Source organism: Diachasmimorpha longicaudata, chromosome 17 (genome assembly GCF_034640455.1).
Source record: "Diachasmimorpha longicaudata isolate KC_UGA_2023 chromosome 17, iyDiaLong2, whole genome shotgun sequence".
Lineage (NCBI taxonomy): Eukaryota > Metazoa > Arthropoda > Insecta > Hymenoptera > Braconidae > Diachasmimorpha > Diachasmimorpha longicaudata.
Window position 1 is genome coordinate 4326902 of NC_087241.1, and position 20070 is coordinate 4346971.

The 20070-nt window shown below is 41.4% G+C and overlaps 4 protein-coding genes across 5 annotated transcripts; all 4 read right to left on the bottom strand.

The window, feature by feature from the left end:
- Nucleotides 1-6344: 6344 nt before the first annotated feature.
- Nucleotides 6345-9777, bottom strand: LOC135170447 (A disintegrin and metalloproteinase with thrombospondin motifs like). Its single transcript, XM_064136264.1, has 12 exons — nucleotides 9569-9777; nucleotides 9304-9506; nucleotides 8882-8971; nucleotides 8629-8801; nucleotides 8127-8256; nucleotides 7907-8061; nucleotides 7790-7842; nucleotides 7463-7583; nucleotides 7238-7387; nucleotides 7018-7153; nucleotides 6809-6934; nucleotides 6345-6699 (listed from the first exon to the last, which is right to left on the bottom strand). The coding sequence occupies exons 1-12, from the start codon at nucleotides 9699-9701 to the stop codon at nucleotides 6667-6669; spliced, it is 1503 nt and encodes a 500-aa protein (XP_063992334.1). The 5' UTR covers nucleotides 9702-9777; the 3' UTR covers nucleotides 6345-6666.
- Nucleotides 9778-10361: 584 nt separating this feature from the next.
- Nucleotides 10362-13364, bottom strand: LOC135170443 (A disintegrin and metalloproteinase with thrombospondin motifs like). The gene is made up of 12 exons (XM_064136255.1): nucleotides 13189-13364; nucleotides 12770-13116; nucleotides 12599-12688; nucleotides 12245-12513; nucleotides 12054-12183; nucleotides 11830-11987; nucleotides 11586-11638; nucleotides 11398-11518; nucleotides 10997-11146; nucleotides 10788-10923; nucleotides 10599-10712; nucleotides 10362-10536 (listed from the first exon to the last, which is right to left on the bottom strand). The coding sequence occupies exons 1-12, from the start codon at nucleotides 13298-13300 to the stop codon at nucleotides 10489-10491; spliced, it is 1728 nt and encodes a 575-aa protein (XP_063992325.1). The 5' UTR covers nucleotides 13301-13364; the 3' UTR covers nucleotides 10362-10488.
- Nucleotides 13365-13986: 622 nt separating this feature from the next.
- LOC135170438 (fibroin heavy chain-like) lies at nucleotides 13987-16503 on the bottom strand. Of its 2 annotated transcripts, none has more exons than XM_064136251.1 (3): nucleotides 16323-16503; nucleotides 14374-16069; nucleotides 13987-14207 (listed from the first exon to the last, which is right to left on the bottom strand). In XM_064136251.1, the coding sequence occupies exons 1-3, from the start codon at nucleotides 16435-16437 to the stop codon at nucleotides 14198-14200; spliced, it is 1821 nt and encodes a 606-aa protein (XP_063992321.1). In that variant the 5' UTR covers nucleotides 16438-16503; the 3' UTR covers nucleotides 13987-14197. The 2 variants fall into 2 exon arrangements, with proteins under 2 accessions (XP_063992321.1, XP_063992320.1); XM_064136250.1 differs by having other exon boundaries at nucleotides 13987-14210.
- A 2236-nt stretch (nucleotides 16504-18739) lies between these two features.
- On the bottom strand, nucleotides 18740-19705 carry LOC135170480 (uncharacterized). The gene is made up of 2 exons (XM_064136330.1): nucleotides 19547-19705; nucleotides 18740-19468 (listed from the first exon to the last, which is right to left on the bottom strand). Exons 1-2 carry the CDS (start codon nucleotides 19688-19690, stop codon nucleotides 18857-18859), a joined length of 756 nt encoding a protein of 251 aa, XP_063992400.1. The 5' UTR covers nucleotides 19691-19705; the 3' UTR covers nucleotides 18740-18856.
- Nucleotides 19706-20070: the final 365 nt, after the last annotated feature.

Sequence of the window (20070 nt, forward strand, 5' to 3'; positions counted from 1 at the left end):
CTGCGCAGTTGTTTTAGGAATTATTGGAACGACGGACAAGTTTTATTGCTGAATTGTTCGCCGATTACGCGGTGAGAAAAATTGGAAAATTAAATGATAGTTCGGGGAGAAGAATTTTTTAGAAAAATTGGGGCAAGAGGACGCGAGAAAATGTCAGCGTCGAAAATCTGAATGACAGGGATAGGGTGAGTGGACAAATTATGGATTAGAAAAAATGATTTCACGGATTTCCATTAAATTAATTAGGTAATCAAATCAAATTGTGAAAAATGTTTTTGAAAATATATTTTATCGCGGATTCAGTGGCAGAAAAAATCGTCAACGGCGCAGTAAAATTTCTGGTAATTATTTATCTCCAATGAAAACAGGATCTACTTTATTTTTACATTTTCAAATACAAGTTGAGCGTCTACGGTGTACCATAGAAAATACCGTTGAAAATGTGAAGGAAACTGAGAGGTACCTCCATGTAAACGAGAAGATTCTACGTTTTAACAAGCTGTAACTAAATGCAGAGGCGCGTGCATACACATTGTGTCGTGTGAGAGAGAGAAAGAGAGAGACAAAGGAAAAGAGAGTCCGCCCATTGGTTTAACGAGCTCGTAAAAGTTAAAACAGTAAGTGCCCCCTTAAAAGCATTTTCAGAATAGTTCTTAATGGCACGTCCCATCGTATCTTGGTTTTTACCTCCTGAGATGTGTACAATTTGCTATCTTTTGACTTGTTAAGTCTCAAATACATGAACAATTGTATCGACTGACCCAATCGATAGCTATCAATTTTATCTGAAATAATTAAATAATTTATTGAAGACACAAAAATTGTTTTTCGGGAGAGGACAAATTCTGAGTGAATTCAATTGTTGGTGACTTATGATTTTAAATTTTATTTTATCTACAAAAATAGATAAAACAAAGTTTTTATTTTTATTTTATTCATTCTTTGTCTATTCGTTTGAGGGACAAGAAGATAATTTCGTACATAAATGTGGAATTTCGTTATTAGTTTTGGTTTTCACACAATAAAGGAAGTTGTATCTACCCTCCAAACGACGAGAGACACTTCATTGTACTGTGCTGAAGTAAGAGGGAAAGGAGTTATGAGATGGGGGACAAATTTTCCAGAGAAAGTGCCGAGGAAAGGGACGATGAGTACAGAGATGGAGAAGATTTGGCGCTGGGCCACGAGGATTTATTTATTTTCCTCGAGAAAACTTCATACCGAGAGTAGTTGCTTCGGTTGTTTTTCATCGGGACAAACACTGCAGACAAAAACATTTTATTACGCAATTAAGCTCGATGATGACTGTATTTTACGAATGATAAAAATGGGAAATGTTTGTTTACGACAGGTATTATTTTCTCGGTTACAAAATTAACGAAACCAGAGGACACCAAAAAATATCTAATGGATGATTGATGATTCGGGAGGGTCTTAACCCCAGGAAAAATTGAATATTTATTCCTGGGAATCCACTCTGACAGTTTTCCATCTCCCCCAGCTAATAATCCCACCCCCATCATCATCAAAAAAATGCTCCTCCCAAAAGTCGATCCACTCGAGTCCTCCTCAATTCGATAACTCAAGAAACTACTCATAGAGTCTAGTCACCACTCGAAGAAGGTCACGAGGCGCCCCTCCCACCCCCCTGCAACCGTCATCTCGGATCAATCATGGAGTTCAAGGTAACGTAATCGGAAAGTCCTTTATATCCAGTGAAACTAAGTTCCGAGGCAATTTGTGTGTCTCTTTGTAAGAAGAAATAGATTGGAGTTTGAATGGAGATGTGAGGTAGACGGGAATTGGTGGAGGATGGAGAGTAAGAGATGCACACGGAGCTGAATCCGGGGGATGTTTTGGAGGATGGAAGGTATCGTAAGACGAGAGAGAGACTTTGTATATCGTCCTTGAGACTCTGCATAGTACCAGCCCCCGCTTTCCCACCCCCTGGGCCTTAGCAGCCCCTTTAGACCGGATGAAGTCAGTCCTTGGACGGAGATGTCTTCGTATTTTCTGCCCATGTGGCCTGCTCCCCCTCATCTTCCTGGTCTCCTCTGTTTAAAGTGGGTGGTAAATTGGAGATTGGGAGATTGAGGGGTAGGGGGTAGTGAAACAGCCGAGTTGAATCACTCCTGTCGTCTTCACGACACCCTTCCGGACGTATTCCCACCTTTCTTAACCTCCCCCGGTCTCCGTCCCAACGCTCCCTACGGCGGAGGTAAAAAACAACCCCCTCCACACGTTCACAATTTCCTCCAATTCTTTTCACGGAACAAGTTTGTAAAATGCAATTTTCCCCGTAGGTTGACAAGTCATCTAATCGCAAGCGGCCCATCCTCCCCATCTCACTCTGGTCCTAGTAGTTGTCTCCTTATTTTTTTCCACCAGTTTCCTCCCTCACTTTCTCCTTATTTCTTCAACTGTCTGTGATAATACACAATTCGCCGGCCTCATTGTCTTTTTTACCTGCAGTATCAGGGTTTTTTTGGGGGAGGAATGTATATTTGGGGGATGTCGGAAGATCCTGGGAGGTCGGGGTGCCAGAGGTAACAATCCTGTCACACCCCCGGTGTTTTTGATAACAGGGACAATGTGGAGGGTTGAAAGAATGGGGGAGTGAGGAGCATTGGGGGTGAAATGCCAACGGCAAGGATTTTCAAAAAAAAATTGTTTTCCGAAAATCATTCGATTGATTGTATTTTCGGGTTCAAGGGGTAGAGAAATGATTTTGTAATTTCTTTACCCCTTGGATGTGTCCATTATTTTATTTTTTAACGTGTAAAGTTTTTGACGTTGAAATTAAATCGTAAAATGGCCGGCAATTAACGCGTAGTGAGAATGAGGGCAAAATGAGTGCGTTAACACGGAGAATCGTAGTCAGCAAAATCGAGAGACATCGCGAGGGGATGAAATCGGGTTACAATTCTGGAATTACGATATTCTGGTCCCCTGGGAAGGAGCGAGAGTATCGTTGGGATCTTATCCGTTCGGTCTCACCCCTTCTCACTCTTTCCATTCAATCTGCCTATCCCAAGTCTACTCGCTAGGTCTCTTCCAATTTTCCCTTCATTTCGCGGCGTTGGGGGGAGATGGGGTGAGACTACCATGGGAATTTTTAGAGAAAATACTGTTTGCCGGGTGAGAGCCTATTGCAGACAATTTTTTAAAAGACTTAAAGTGAATGTTTACGATACCTTTGTTTCCTTCAAAAAATCGTTATCAATTTCTCATTCCTCCCCCTTTTCACCCCAATTAATTGTCGATTATTTCTTATATTTATTAAAAATTTATTTCTATCCCAAGTTTTCTCTCTTTATTTTCATTTTGTCATTAGGATTGAGCTATTGATTGGAGTTAGACTTCAGTAAGTGACAAAAGTTGACTCGACCCAGGGTGGCACGATAGCCGACGGGTTCTGGATCGAACAACCCCTATTACCGTCGATAGAAATACGGCTGTTACTACTTTTCTCCCATTCTGTCCTCCCATCACCGTCGATTTTTTTTCCCTCATAAGGTGCAAGAAATCCGGAAACGAAGTGTCGCAGACAAAAACATCCCCAATCACCCCCCTCGATTCCCCGAAAATTGGGGGATGAATGGAGTGCAGACAGAAGTGGCGATTGAAAAGACATAAATGACAATTTTAACTTGGAGAATATACCAAACACGAGCTGCCACTGCAGATCTCCCAGACATTTTTGTCACTAGATAAATAAATAAAGCGTCAATAGTCACTCGGATATCGGCGGAGCTTAATCCCGGGGAGTGATTTGTCCCCGGATTATTCGCGATCGGGATAACTCGTCCTTGTGCATGTGATATACTCACACCGGTACCAGCCCCGTCGATTAACAGGCCACGTTGTTGAGATAACCGGCCTAACCATGGCGATAGTTCCAGAACCAGTACAATCCCAGTGGTCTATAGGGTTTCAGGGATGACAATCTTAACGTCATTGTCTCAAACTGTCGAGTTCAAATTACCGAATCATCACACCATCAATGAGTCCTTCATACTCATGAATAAACGTCCCTATCTGATCCTTCAATATCGGAAATAAATAACTGAGGGTCACAGCCCCTTCTTCGACATTCCATATGCGAAGGTTATATACCCATATGACCAATAAACATATTAATATATATGTATGGGAAGTGCATAATTTTTGGGGAATTTATATATCTGTAATAAATATCATGCAGAATATAATTAAATATTTTAATTCAATACATATATGTATGTATATATGTCCATATATGTATTAATTAAAAATATTTACTTTCAATAACACCAAATGCCCTAACAACCGATGTAATTGTTATTGAGATTACCCCTCCGCTCATTAAAATTTAATATAATTTTTTTTTTAAGTAAAAAAAATAATTGACATTAATTTTGACTTTGTAGCTCTCGAGAAAGAATAATTCCCCTAAAGGTTCAGTTACGATGGTCAATCGTGCTTTAAATTCGCCTGTACTCTCCCTCTACAACGGCATGACGTAGATACCAAGCGAACAATAATTGATCGAATCGGGTAATCTGCCGCTATAATCCTATGATCCTGTTATTGGTGATATGCTACTACCGATATATATATATTCCATCTCTGGGTTTCATCCCAAAACGCATCTCCCCCGTTGGCGTTGTAACGCAACACGCGCACATATCCTCGTCAAACCATCCCCTTCACCCTCACTCCACCCCCCACGGAGAGACCCCCTGCCCCTCCCATTCCACATCTGTACCGTTTTTGTTCGGTTAGAAACACGACTCGTTGAATCGCGTAATTTTGTTTTCATATTTCAAAGTCACTCGACCAAGAAAAAAGAGCCACATCAAAACACATTTATTTTTCATCTCATTGATTACACCGTACGTTAATTATTGTGAAAAGTAAAATGACAATTGTTTTCCGTTGTTATTAGGGTGCGGTAAAATGTCGACGTGTCTTTTATCTAGATTTTTTTACCATTTGGGATGAGTAAACAGAATTAAAATGGCGAATAACCAGCTGCCAATTTTGTTAAAACAGACATGTCATCTATTGGTCCCCAGGGCGTGCACTTGTTCACCACTTGATTACAAAAGGGATATGGAAATCCAACCGCATTAGGGTAGTACGGATTGGGCTTCTATTGAAAAACAGTGAGCGGTGAATCTGTCATTTTAGAATAGAATTAGATCCTGGAAACACCGATTGCAGTGACAACCCTCCTGTTATGGTAAAACCGTCCCATGAGAAATACGACACAAATGACACATCTGCTCCTTTATTTCGATGCCACATAAAAAAATCGTCTGCCAAAGATCTGCCATAATTTATCATAAGAATCATCGAAGGATCTTCGGAAGATCTCCCAGGATCTACAAAGGTCCCTACGAAGATCTCCTCAAGACAATATTTTTTTTCTGAAATTTTCTGTATCCAATTTTCCTCTGAATAAAAATTATCTTCTGAAGATCTTGCGAAGATTCTCCTGAAGATCTCTGTGAGATCTTCGACAGACAGAAATTTTTCTCTTATGAATCTTATGGATTTTATATCGAAAATGAGTTGACCCCTCGATAAAATCGGGATTTCAAAAGAAACGTCTCTTCATTCCCCAAATTTTCATTGAAATTCCCTTGAAATTTCATGGAACCCTCATCTGGAATATCTCCAACAAGTGCCCAGACGAGGCCAGCTTGTCCTGGAACAAAGGGCTGCATCTGATTGACTCCATCAAATTTATATTGATTACAGACCACCAAATATCGTAGATATCAATGGCATCGCAGACACTCTCCAGTTATTTGGACCCCTGACCACGATTTATACATGGTAAACGTTGCGATAAGCAGATGCCAAGGGTGTAATGACGCCCAAGGCCATAAGCATTGCCCGGTTTCACTCAAGATTTGCATGACAATGCCTTTATGATTACGACGGTGGCCCAATCAAATACCGGGCACACGTCGGTTAAAACAAAGTGTTTATTGCCAGTGTAATCATGTAAATTTACACGATAAGTGCATGCGCCATATTGGATGTCTATCAATAATTTATCTGAGCTTATCACCAAATCAGAATGAACTTCTCAGTTTTCTCAAATCTCTCTACAATGAAATGCAATTAGAAATTTTCTTTTAATGTGAGAACCTTCGAACCATCAGATAATTGGGCCTTATGTCCAATTAATTCATTAGATAATAGATTATCTGGTCACACGCGTGGTTATCCATTCAGATCTCGTCGAGAAAATTAATGGCTACCGTTTCTCAGGACATTTTTGATTTTTTTTTGAGTCAATTCGTGGTTTGGGACGTCATGTGGAGAATCAAATATCATTGGGAGTCAGGAAATAACAGTACTGAACAAATATTTATTCAAAATCTGCGACTACATCTATTTTTTATCTATAAATTCATTCTAAAAGAAACTATGAACTATGAAACCTATGAAGGCCGACAATTTACATTCAAAAACGTGTGAAATTCTAGTTAAACAAATATGTGATTAAATTATCTTTCCTCCTCCCGCATAACTTCTAAATTCTAAGTGATAAATTGTGAACAATTAGTGCTCTCTCTAAGTTACTTGAAATTAAGATTAAAATAAAGTTGAGTGGGGGATACTTGAATCATGATAACAGTTGAAGTACTCAAGCCGGGTTCATCAGATCAATTAATTATCTACACACTCTCCGTTGCGACAGTGCTGCAAGGTCAAGCACGAGATAAGATAATTAATTAATACTGCGCTGCATAAATCTGCACGTCTGGGCATCGATTCCAAAGTAATTATAGAGAAACTGACAAGTACTCACCCTTTGGCAGCCGCAGATCGAACCTTGAGCAGGAGGAACACCTACTGGTACGCAGTCAGTGTCAGTGTCAATGTTCAATATAAAGGCAGCATTTGTGCATGTCAAGGAATTGCAGTTCTCAGGTATCTGTGAAGGATCATAAAATCATTTGATGAGCAGTGTATCTATTGCCACTTGTTATTCGACTGGATCAATAGGATTTTACTAACAATACATGCTCGATTAAAACCGAATGCTTGACACTGATGATGAATCCCAACGACGACACCAGGTAGCATTGAAGGCAGAGGTATCTCAGCCTTATCCAGCTGCAGAGGTTTATCTAAACACTTCTCCAAGGAGGATCTGAAAGAGGACAATCAGTATTGCTATTAGGAAGAGACGTTGACGTTAATGACGTAGTGATGTGCAAATGCCAAATTGGTGTACTGGAATGATGCGTTGAAAGCTGTCAAGCTGCAGTTGGACCATTTGTGGGTGACAGTACGCAACTCATTGTATTTGGACATTAAGTAACCGTCTGAGGCCCTGCAAGTTTTCGTCCATTCGTCCGTTCCTCCGTCGTGTTCGGCCCCCAATCTGCGATCATAAAATTATCGATCTGAGTCATATTGATCAACGTAATTTCACCAATTTGTGGGACAATTAACTTACATATGACCTAATTCATGAGCTGCCATTCGTAGGCCTGAGAATGCCAAGTTATCTTGAATAATAGCAGCGGCTTTGTCTTTTACAACGTCATCGCTGCATACGAGTACACCCTTGGATACTCCTGAGTCAGATAGGATTTTGCAAATTATTCTCGATGAAATCATTTCAGCGGAAAATATTTTGTTTCAAAATATTTTTGTCGAATCCGTTGTCTTCCTCTTTGGGAAGTCAGGATTACCAGGAATTGACGAGTCTCAAAATGATTAAACGTCCTTAAACTTTCAATTAATTAATAAAAAATGTAATTTCAAATGGAAAGGGACGAACCTCCTAATTTTGGACTGCAGATCTCCACTTCTTTCTCGTCAAAAATGTCGGAGCTGAATGCGAAAAAAGGGCGAGTTAAATACTTGTTACTGAATAATTGTAAAAGTGCAATCTTACTCGGTGAGTGTCACAATAATATCGTAAGGCTCAGGGGAAAAATTCTTGCCCCTCGAGTCCTGATAGAATTTTTCGATTTTTCCTAACGCTGCGGTGGCATTGATGTCGCCAGAGGAACCGCTTTTTTTTTCCAAATATGGAGCCGCAAAACGATCCTACGGATAAACAATTACATTGTTTTCTTTGGTCACTGGTGAACACATGATAAATTATTACTTACACCTCCAACAACAATACCAGCAAGCTGCAGACGAACATGCGGAGCAGAAAGTTGTTTGAAGATGAGATCAACACCATTAAAGAAGGCCAAGATGTACATCAAATGCTTATAAAACTCGTCAGATGATGTTCTATGACAACAATTGTATTCGATGAATAACGCACCTCAATTAAAATATTTTTTACACGGAAAGTGAGCTCATGAAATTTGAGCTTTGGTCAGTGAGTTAATTTTAAAACGAATCTGGATGATGAAAAAAATTATAAATTATGTTTGTGATTTCTCCGGAGCCCAATTTGACTGGCAGACCGTAATGGATTAATTGGATAATTAGTTTATATCAAATTATCACAATTTTATGAGCTTCCGGATCGACAGAGAATTGTGTATGTCAAGTATTTATGTAAAATGATTTCTGTCCGCACGTAATTCAGTTATTCTGATGATTGTAATCGATGGGCTTTGAATATATTGTGATTAATATATTGTAATTCCCACTCACGAGTTAAAAGTAACCTTATAAGCGGTAGTGATGAGTAATTTTGGGTAGATAATTGAATTCGTTGCCGGTAATTCACCCTCTGCCTGAACTGCTGCTCCTCGATAAGACTTGCGACGATGTGTAATCAGATAACGTGATGGAATTTCAATCGTATAATTGCTGAACATTCCGAGCTAGATTGAAATAAATAATTTTTAATTTTCATTTTTATTAAACCCTTCAAAGATTTGAATTTGACGGTGATGATTATTACGCAATGTCTGTGTCCCGGTCCATACTCGATGACTACGACCGTTAATTCCGTCTGCCGATCGTGATATAATTGAACGGTAGATTCCAGTACCTAAACGACAAATAAAAATTTATGGATGTTATAACCGTAAACTATTGTCCAGATATATTTACCTTTTTTATTTTCGTTTAGAATGAGTGGAAAAATTATTTAGAAAATATAAATGACGACCGAAATCCTGGAATTCTGAATTTCCTGGAAATTGAGTATGACTTCGGCCTTTCAGCAATTTTTGCGAACTTTTTAAATACGAATAGATCGTTTGTTTTGGGTATGATTCCCAGAGAAAAAAAATTAAGAAAAATGATCAGGAAAAATCGTACGAATAACAAATGAAATAATATTCACAGTTTAACAAATTATGATTATAATATTCAACTCACATCGTTTGCGGCTTTTGTAAAGTTTACGCTGCCATTCTGTGACCCCTGAGCAAGCCAAACAGGTGTTAAAGTACTGGCTAAAGGGCTGCTCACGGAATTCCCAGTTCCATCGACTCCTCCAGGTTTAGGACTTTCGGAGCCAGAATCAGGGGTTGGTGTTGAATCCACAGAGTTGACTGTAGCGGTTACCGTCACCTGCCGTTCTGTTTCACATAATTCATCATATCAAGTCCCTCCAAATTTTTTTTCATTGGGATTAAGTTACCGTTTTTACTTTGATCAGCAACCTCCTTGGTGCTATTCTGAGTCTCCGCATTCAGGCTGCGATATGAATGACCTTTAGCGTAGGGTAAAACGTAAATGAAACTCACTAGTACTAGAAGTTCGAGGCGTATCATTGTCCTTAAATTATTGGTTTTACTCGAAAGTTCAGGTAGAAAAGTTCTTCAGTGACTGAAACGGTGGTCCCTGGTTCTACATTTAAAGTCGTTCAAGAACTTCCTGTTTTTTTATATTGCTCGTGATAAATATTATACTAGTTCCTTATTCTCAGAGGATTCTCGGAATTTCGATATCTTCTTTTCTGTAGAATAATTTATCTAAGTTTCTACGCGGAAACAACATTGTGCAGTCCACAGATTTCAGAATAACGATATTTTGCTGCTGATTATTCAACTTTTACATAACTCCCTTGTTTCTAGTACTGAGAAAAATCTCATTGTCAAGCGAAACAAAAATAAAGAATACGAGCAGCGCTGATTAGAATAGAGAAATTTACTTGAAAATATTCGAACTGGAAAATGAATTTTTCCAATTGTGTGAGCAATTTTTTAAAATATTATAAATTGGTCTCAAAGTTTCCGCAAAAATATTTTTTCCAAGATTTCCAAAACAATATCTCAAAAAAATTTGGCGAGTCTTTTTGAGATGGATTTACCACATAAAAAATCGTCGTCCAAATTTGAGAGGTCGAGCTTACGAACCAATCAAGTTATCATGACCTGATCCACATATACCGCAAGAATTTGTCAAGAAATAATTACGCCAACAATGGAAAATGCATGCCACACAAATATTTATTAAGTCATCAGTCAAAATACAAATACGATCAAATACGAATTGATGATATAAGAATAATTATATGTCCACGTTTCGGTTGTACACAGCCTGACTATATTTTTCGTTCTACACTTCGCTAGATTCCACTGGAACGCAATCGCCATTGATGCAGTGCTGGAATGATTGACATAATTAATCACTCTCGTCTCTCATTAATCAACATTGAATATACTCACGTGATTAAAACCGCAATAAGCTCCTTGAGCTGCCGGTTCTCCGACTTTTTTGCAGTTTGAGGTGGACAGGAACGGATCATGTGTGCATTGCAGGGCATTACAAATGTTAGGACCCTACATCGTCAGAACCAGATATGTTAAACGCTCACATTCAGAAAGGGGACTTCGATAACAGAAATATTTACTAACCAGACAAGATCGGACGTATCCCAGATTTTGACATTGAGCGTTGGTACCTTTCAGGTTTCCGGGTAGAATCGGTGGCAGTTTCTCTCCGTCTTTCTTCCAGTCAGGGGGATTGCGAAGACAATCAGCAGTTGCATTGCTGGAAAATATTATTATTAAGATAGATCTCCAGTCAGGTACCATAGAATGTCTCGGGTCTCTGAATGACGTACCTCAGTTCTTCTCGCAAACTTGCTTTACTGCATGCTGACCACTTGAGACTCACTGTACTGTTGACATTGTACCTTGACATGATGTATCCGTCATGGAAGTCACAGTCACCACCGCCCTCGTCTTCATCGCCATCATGTCCGGCTCCCAATCTACAATTTGTATTGCGAAATCGAATTTAGATTCCCCCGCGAGTAGAAAAATTTCTGTCGAATGGACTTCGGAAATCTTCGGGAGAATCGAAAGATCTTTGGAAAATCTTCGGACAATTTGTTATTCGAACGAGAGTCTCTTAAGATCTGTCTGATCATCAGACAAATCTTTCGAAGATCGTTCCATGATTCGTGCCATGATCGTTCGAATAATTTTTCTACGCCACCATTCAAAGTCATTCTTAACTTACATATGACCCAGCTCATGACCAGCAATTCGTGTACCACTGAAAGCCAAATCATCTTCGATAATAGCTGACATGTTGACAACAGGATAATTATTCTGGCAGACAGGATGAATAGTTGACACACCTGACCAAAATATCAGTTAATGACATCCAGCTATCGATATTATTCGAAATAAAAAAAAAACACTCACCAGTAATTAATGGCGTGCAAATATCCGCTTCGTATGCATCACAAACATAGGTGCTAAAGTTAAAGAATAAAAGTATCAAAGTTAACGTTTTTCCACGTCCTCTGCTGATAATACGTATACGATAATGACAATAATGAATTCATTCCGCCAGTTACTGACTCATCGTGAATGGGGAAGTTCTCAGACAAAAGTGTACACTATAATTTGGAAAGTATTCTAACGATAAGATAATATTACACTGTACTTTGTCATGGTCACGACAACGTCGTAGGATCCAGCTGGAAATTCCGAGGAGTCGATGTGTCCAAAATAAAAAGGTCCAGCGTCTTCAGCCGCTTTTCTCCCATTGATTGATCCATCATCCCTTATATTGTTATGAATGTACGGTACTGCAGCTCGATTCTGCATCATATCCCAGTTAATATTTCATCCCCTTCTGCCCCGGAAATTACCTATTCCCATACTCACAGCGTTGACGACGATGCCAGCGATGTGTAAACGAATTTCTGGACTGGAGATGTCTTGGAACAGCAGATCGACGCCGTTGAAGAACGCCAGTACGTAGATCAGATGATCATAAAATTCCTCGCTCGTTGTCCTACAACGTGAATGACACAATATAATAAATCTGATGATCACATCTCGTGATGTCCACTTACGAAGTGATTCCCAGATCATAATCAGTCGCTACCAAGATTTCCGGATAAATTGTGGTGCTTGAGGTCTCGTTGTTGACGTCCCGTCTTCGGCGGGATTCGATTGTCGAAAGAGCTTCTAAAGTAGCTGCCCTCCTTCTTCTGGAATATCTCGACACATAGTGATAATCTGAAACTGCGTATCCGTCGACTGGTGATCGTCGTGCAACCGAGCGCTTCTTTCGCGCTTCAGGTGGCGGACGATGAATGTTGTATCCTGCTATCACACCCAGCTGCAGTCGTAAAATGTCGGGCATTAATTCTGCATCTAATGAATTTTAATTAACTGATGGTAATTTTGGTTAATTGGGTCTTTACAAAATATGGATCTCCGAGATTTTCGCCGATCAGCAGGACTGATGAACCTGAGCCTCGGTCTTGGTACAAACGAACTGCTTTCCCGAGGGCCTGAAAATGAAGGAATAGCAAAATATGAACCGTCAAGGGCATCATATTATTTTCAGTTCAACTTGGAAAATATTTTCTCACATTAGTGTGGGCTCGCGTAAACGTGATGTTGCCCGCGTCTGATCCTTCGGCTAACCACACAGGTGTTGTTGCACCGGCCAACTGACTGTTGACCCTTTTCAGGCTCACCTGAACCGGATCTCCAAACGCTGTAAACCTGACTTCCAATAGTGAATCGTCAATCAAGAAATCGGAATCATCAGAGTCGCCTTCGCTGGACGACGAGTCAGATCCAGAGCTGGAGCTCGAGTCAGATCCGGAGCTGGAGCTCGAATCAGATCCTGAACTAGATTCAGAACTAGATCCTGAACTAGAACCAGAATGACGATGTCGATGGCCATGAGAATGAAGAATTTGGACGGCTTCTCCTGTTCATTAAAACGTCGAATCGATCAGTCAGTGAATCGTATCGATAATCATGAGTTGAACGTATGTTGTACCTTCGGGATTTTCCTTTTCAAGATCTGGCTCCACTCCGTAATGGACAATGCCGTTTACACTTGATAACAAGCAACAAACACTCGATAGAATGAAAATTTGCAACAATGTCATGATGAAAAACCGAGGAATTTATTCACTAGTTCACTACAGCACATTGGCGTGCACTGCAAATAAACGTTCTGAACATGTCTTTATATATTCGCTGAGTTTGTTAGGTCGTCTGGTATTTTCAGACTAATAGATAATTATCTGAGTTATGACGCGGAAAATACGTAGTCCCTAATATTTATAGAGTCAGCGGTTATAAATACTGCGTCATATTGATAATTTCACTCGGCTTTACCGTATTTTACATTTATTAACGATCATGGGATTCCTCGGTACTTGAGGAAAAAAATCAGAATTTCTCAAATAATTCATATTTCATTTGAATAATTCGCATATTTGCATGATGATGCTATTCACACGATTATCAGCCTATCAATATATTGACCACCAATGTCGCAATTATCGGTTTAACAGGAAAGTCTGGATCTCGTTAAAAAATTCATTGACCATGGCGTAAAAAAATAGGGTTGTCCAGAGATATAATCAACGTTCGATTAATAATTATCTTTGATTCGACCCCAATGGTCTTCTAACTCAATAATTCATTTTGCGATCGAATGTTCGGAGTCAATCGGAATCGATCCAATTGGTCGGCTGATCAATGGGGAAAATAAATAATTTCGATTCTGATTGAAATTTTTCGATTGGGAAAAGGGGATGGAGAAGAGCAATAGATGGGAAACAGGACATTCAATGTTCGTTGAATATTTATTGTGTGTATTTAATTAATATACATTTTCATTCACAACAAAAGTCGTCCCAGATTTATTATAATTAAATATGACATTCGATGAGAACTCGTAAATTATAATTACTATTGTACAATTCCATTCTTCACATGTGTACAACGGTCTTCTTGGCCCAGATTTTCTATTTGCGTTCCTGGAAGGAGGCCTCCATTCAAACTCTCCTGCTGTAAAAAAAGCTCTATGAAATGATCGTCTTTAAATTTTGAGAAATGAATATTAGTCACTTATTGGGGACATTATTGCATCCGTTACTGAAACGTGGATGTTTTGATTTCCGGTAGTTGGGTAAGTTGAAAATGTGAGGTAAGCGATCGAGATAATACTTACGGGACCCACACAAACCAGCCCGAAACGAAACGCCAGCGCGTACCGATACGAAGTCTACGAAGTATCGGGGGAAGTGAGCCCTTGCCAGAGTTTGAACAGGGACGGGAGGTTACGTTAGACCCTTCATTAGAATCTTCGCCAGAGTTTGAACCAGAGCCGGGATTCACTTCTGGGCCAGAGTCTTCTCCCGAGCCCTCACCAGAATTGGGACCAGATCCAGGATTCACTTCTGGGCCAGAGTCTTCTCCGGTACCCTCACCAGAGTTGGGACCAGATCCAGGATTCACTTCTGGGCCGGAGTCTTCTCCCGTACCCTCACCAGAATTGGGACCAGATCCAGGATTCACTTCTGGGCCGGAGTCTTCTCCGGTACCCTCACCAGAGTTGGGACCAGATCCAGGATTCACTTCTGGGCCGGAGTCTTCTCCGGTACCCTCACCGGAATTGGGACCAGATCCAGGATTCACTTCTGGGCCGGAATCTTCACCCGGGCCCTCACCAGAATTGGGACCAGATCCAGGATTCACTTCTGGACCGGAGTCTTCACCTGAGCCCTCACCAGAATTGGGACCAGATCCAGGATTCACTTCTGGGCCGGAGTCTTCACCCGAGCCCTCACCAGAATTGGGTCCAGATCCAGGATTCACTTCTGGGCCAGAGTCTTCTCCGGTACCCTCACCAGAGTTGGGACCAGATCCAGGATTCACTTCTGGGCCGGAATCTTCACCCGGGCCCTCACCAGAATTGGGACCAGATCCAGGATTCACTTCTGGACCGGAGTCTTCACCCGAGCCCTCACCAGAATTGGGTCCAGATCCAGGATTCACTTCTGGGCCGGAGTCTTCTCCCGAGCCCTCACCAGAATTGGGACCAGATCCAGGATTTACTTCTGGGCCGGAGTCTTCACCTGAGCCCTCACCAGAATTGGGACCAGATCCAGGATTCACTTCTGGGCCGGAGTCTTCACCCGAGCCCTCACCAGAATTGGGTCCAGATCCAGGATTCACTTCTGGGCCAGAGTCTTCTCCGGTACCCTCACCAGAGTTGGGACCAGATCCAGGATTCACTTCTGGGCCGGAATCTTCACCCGGGCCCTCACCAGAATTGGGACCAGATCCAGGATTCACTTCTGGACCGGAGTCTTCACCCGAGCCCTCACCAGAATTGGGACCAGATCCAGGATTCACTTCTGGGCCGGAATCTTCACCCGGGCCCTCACCAGAATTGGGACCAGACCCAGGATTCACTTCTGGGCCGGAGTCTTCACCTGAGCCCTCACCAGAATTGGGACCAGATCCAGGATTCACTTCTGGACCGGAGTCTTCACCCGAGCCCTCACCAGAATTGGGTCCAGATCCAGGATTCACTTCTGGGCCAGAGTCTTCTCCGGTACCCTCACCAGAGTTGGGACCAGATCCAGGATTCACTTCTGGGCCGGAATCTTCACCCGGGCCCTCACCAGAATTGGGACCAGATCCAGGATTCACTTCTGGACCGGAGTCTTCACCCGAGCCCTCACCAGAATTGGGTCCAGATCCAGGATTCACTTCTGGGCCAGAGTCTTCTCCGGTACCCTCTCCAGAATTCGGACCAGATCCGGGCCCGACTTCGGGGCCAGAATCTTCAGGTTCAGAAGTCGGTCCAGGGGTGGGTGCCGGAGTAGGACGTTTGCGATAAATCTTGATTAGGGTTCCATCTAGTCCAAGATAAACCAAAACACAAGTCAATTAGTCTCTCCAGCTATTGAATGAATTATCAAAAAAGTAGTACTTTTCGACCTTCCGGGTGGTAGTACTTCACAGATCCACTCATATCATAATTTCCTACCAACATTCGCTATACCCGAGATTACAGTTCGTCATAGGGCAGATCCAAATTTCTGCCCCACATGTCTGTATGATGAATCTCAAACGCTAAACAATTTTTTTATAACCAACGATAAGTATTACCTCTCTCGATAACTTCGTCCGGCGGATTGTCGTCTAGGTTACGCTGGGGGAAGCCTGTGACCGATGCCAACTGCCAAACTACGCACACTAGGAGTGAAATACGAAGCAGCGTCATCCTGTACAAATTTCGATGACCTCACCTGCACTAGTTACAGACCCTTATGCGGTCTGGGGAAAATTTTTCCGGACACCTTCTTATATTCGTTAAGTTAGCAAATGAAAATGTATCTCGGTTATGATGAGGAAAATTCATAGTCACCATTATTTCAGCGCACAACCAATGTACTCTCGATGTACTCTGTCATTTACATCTGCTAACTACCAATAACAATACCTCAACGGTTCAGGAAACAGGATTAGCATTTTTTTAAGACTCTGTATTTGAATAATATGAATATTTACATGTTGATTCTATTCGCAGAGGGTAATGACTTATTGCACTTCAATGCAAAATGAGAAAATTATAAGTTGCCGCAGCGCAGTTGGCAATATAAACTCCCGAAGTTTTAACAATGTAAATAGTGAATTTTTATCGAATCATAATTTTTATTGCATGTCATATCGTTATTTATCACAAGTTTTCACATGTGATCGCGGAATTTTCCTTCCAGATGGTACAACAATGGAGCAGACTAGTCCTTAAAAAATTATTTGTTGAGGGAGGATGACAGATACTAACGTATAAGCTTTCAGAAATAATTGAGAGTATCATTAAACAGAAATGCCCATCAAGAGATTTTCATCTTGATGAGTTTGTGACACTTAAAATCGTGTTCCCCTGATAATAGCGTTTACATAATTTAGAATACTGAAGAGGGAACAAAGACGAGATGGTGACAATTTCATTTGTGGAGAAACTCTCTTCCTATTTTCTGGAGAAATTCAGTTTCAAGTGAGGGGATAACCTTTCGTTTTATCTCCATCATCGTTTGTCAGGAAATAATGAGGTGAACACACAGAGTTGACCCTTAACGTGCAAAATCAGTGGTACATTGTGGAGAGACTGCTGATAATAAACTCGGTACTTGCTGTTGACAGAAGGAGTTTACAAAGAATGAGAACTCAACAAAAGTTTAGAGAAACGAAAGTCTCACGCAAAACCACTGGTTCTGATGGTAGAGGCCAATTATTACTGCGATAATTGGCAAATTAGAAACGAGAAAAAAATTGAACATTAGAATTCATTTGTCTCATTGCAAAATTCATAAAACGAGAACTTCATTTTTTCCCCACAGGAAAAGGTACATGAAAATTTTCGTAAAATTTACTGTTTTAAATGTAAACTTCGGGCCAAAGTCCAAAGTGAGTAATTTTTACGTTTTATGAAGTCCCTTTTACCTAAAACTTTTTACTAAAAAAAGTTTTGCGAGGTCTAAAAAAAATAACTGAATTCTCCTTCAGCTCTCGATTACACGACTAGTCACGTACATTTTTCGAAATTTTTCTCTGCATATTCAATGCATCTAAAAGCTCCAAATTGATCGATGGAGTACTTTTGAGTGATGTAAATAGAAATTTTCCAACGTCAATACCCCAACACACTACCGTAGGTGTAAACCAACACTCCAAGATTGTAATAAGTCCTCTGGAGACAGTCGTACCTCGTCTCTGTACTCTGGTGTGGTTGGGCGCTTGTTAGAGCCAGTTCCGCGTCTCCCTGCCCCAAGGCCACGCGGGAGGGACGAGCCGAGGGGTGAAGAGGGCTCGACAACCACCAAAGTGAGGGACACAGGACAGTAAGACTACTTTTCAGTCGACCACAATCGAGTATGCAATTTACATGGTGTCCGGTGCCTCTCCTCACCCCTTGACACAACTACCCAGCGGTCAAAAGCTTTTCTTACTGTTGGACATTTAGAATAGACTTCCTTGACATTTTTCAGCCAATTTTTCAACCACAGCTGGGGGAAAAATTGGACTTGCTGACGACCAACGGTGACTGCATTTTCCATTGGAGACGTACATGGGTCAGACTCCCAGGAGATCAAGTGCTCGTTCGACACGTAGCGATGCAAATTTTAGGTTGACTCGGTGTCCAGATGATGCGTATGTTAATCGGCCATTCCCTTCGTTGGCCAGGGTCGAGCGTCACATAATTTGGCCAATTTACAAGCATTATCGTGACGGTGTATTTAATCACGTAGAATTAGGTTTCAATGGTGGACAGTCAATGCGTACGAAATGACGAATTAGTACCTGTGGGGGAGAGGGAGAGGGGGAGAATTTCGTTTGCGATTAATTGACACATTACTATCACTTTAGTGTTAAATGTTTTAATAATTGGTTGGAATTTTTTATTCCCACGTTTCAGGTGGGTTTTCAGTTGGGGCTGGGGTGCATTGTCTTCGTTTCAGTTGTTGTGTATCAATTAATTGATTAATTGAAACTAAATTAAATATTAATGAACTTAAAAATAATTGAATCCCATCAGTAATATTTATTACGCAATACGGCCAATGGATATGTTCACAGAATTGAATGTTTATTTAATTTATGTTTCTGTCGTAATCTATCAATCTTCGATGTTTCATAACTCACGTAGTTACCTGTCCTACGAGGACATTTCGAACTGATTTGGCGACCTCGCCAGCCAGGCGGATGCCCTCTTGCAGCACGCGAAAACCAATAATCATAACTGGACAATTGCGTGCAACATCGAGATAAGCATTTAAAATTGTTGTAACCAGAATGCGTATGGAATCAGTGGGATCGTCACTGTTCAGTGCTTCCTCGATCGCTTGTTGAATGCCATCGATCAAATCAGCGCCGATTCCCAGGCTGATGTTGAGATGCTCCCGAGCCAGTTGGATAGCCTCCTGGAGGCCAGGCACAGCTGGAACGCCGGGAAGTGGTGGAAGTTGGGGGATATCGAGGTCGGTGGTGTTGATGTTGCTGGGAATTTGGGGAATTAAATCCTCAACATTTGGAATATTCAACGCGAACGGATTTTGTCCGCGTCTCGGCGGATTCCTGGGCGGCTGATTCTGCCGGGGTCTGAATAGTCCGAAAGGATCGAAAATGGACGATCCGCTGGATGATGATTGCTGCTGATTTTGGGACTGGGGCGCCGGGAAGAGGTTGAGACCCAACGGCGGACTGTTGAATCCCGGAATTTTTGGAAAGACTATTTGTCCTTGAATTCCCGCCTGGAAAAATCACGGGACGTCGTGATGTGCGTCGTGAGGGAGGATTGTGCGTATTGGTTATTTTGATTGGTCACTTACCGAGTCCTTGTCAACATTGACACCCCCGTAAAGACCCGCGGCCGCGGCGGCGGTGGCTGCTGCCAACAAACAGATCAGTGAGCGCTGCATCGCTGGTGAAGTCAGTCCGAATGTGCAGTTGCCCGTCGGCGTCATCGATTGCATTTATAGGTAGTTTTCAGTAGCATGTCATTTACTTCCGCATTGCCTTGAACAATCGCGAACATCTGTGTCACCGGTCGCAAGGTGGATGGATGCATTGAACACGTGATCGCGGGGTAATTAATGAACACTCGATAATTGCACCGAATATTCATTTCTCATTTGGACATAATGGAAATTATAGGTCTGGACATTTTTACTGCGTCGTTCGTGCACGTGACGTCTCTGACGTCATTAGCGAATTTATGGGGTTTTAGAGGCCATTCGGATAGTGAATAGTAACCGGCTTGGGAACATTTCTGAAATTTTGGAAGATTCGGCAAAATATCGTTCCCCAGAGGTTTTTGGGTCGACAAAATAATTTGCAAGTGACGATTTCTTTG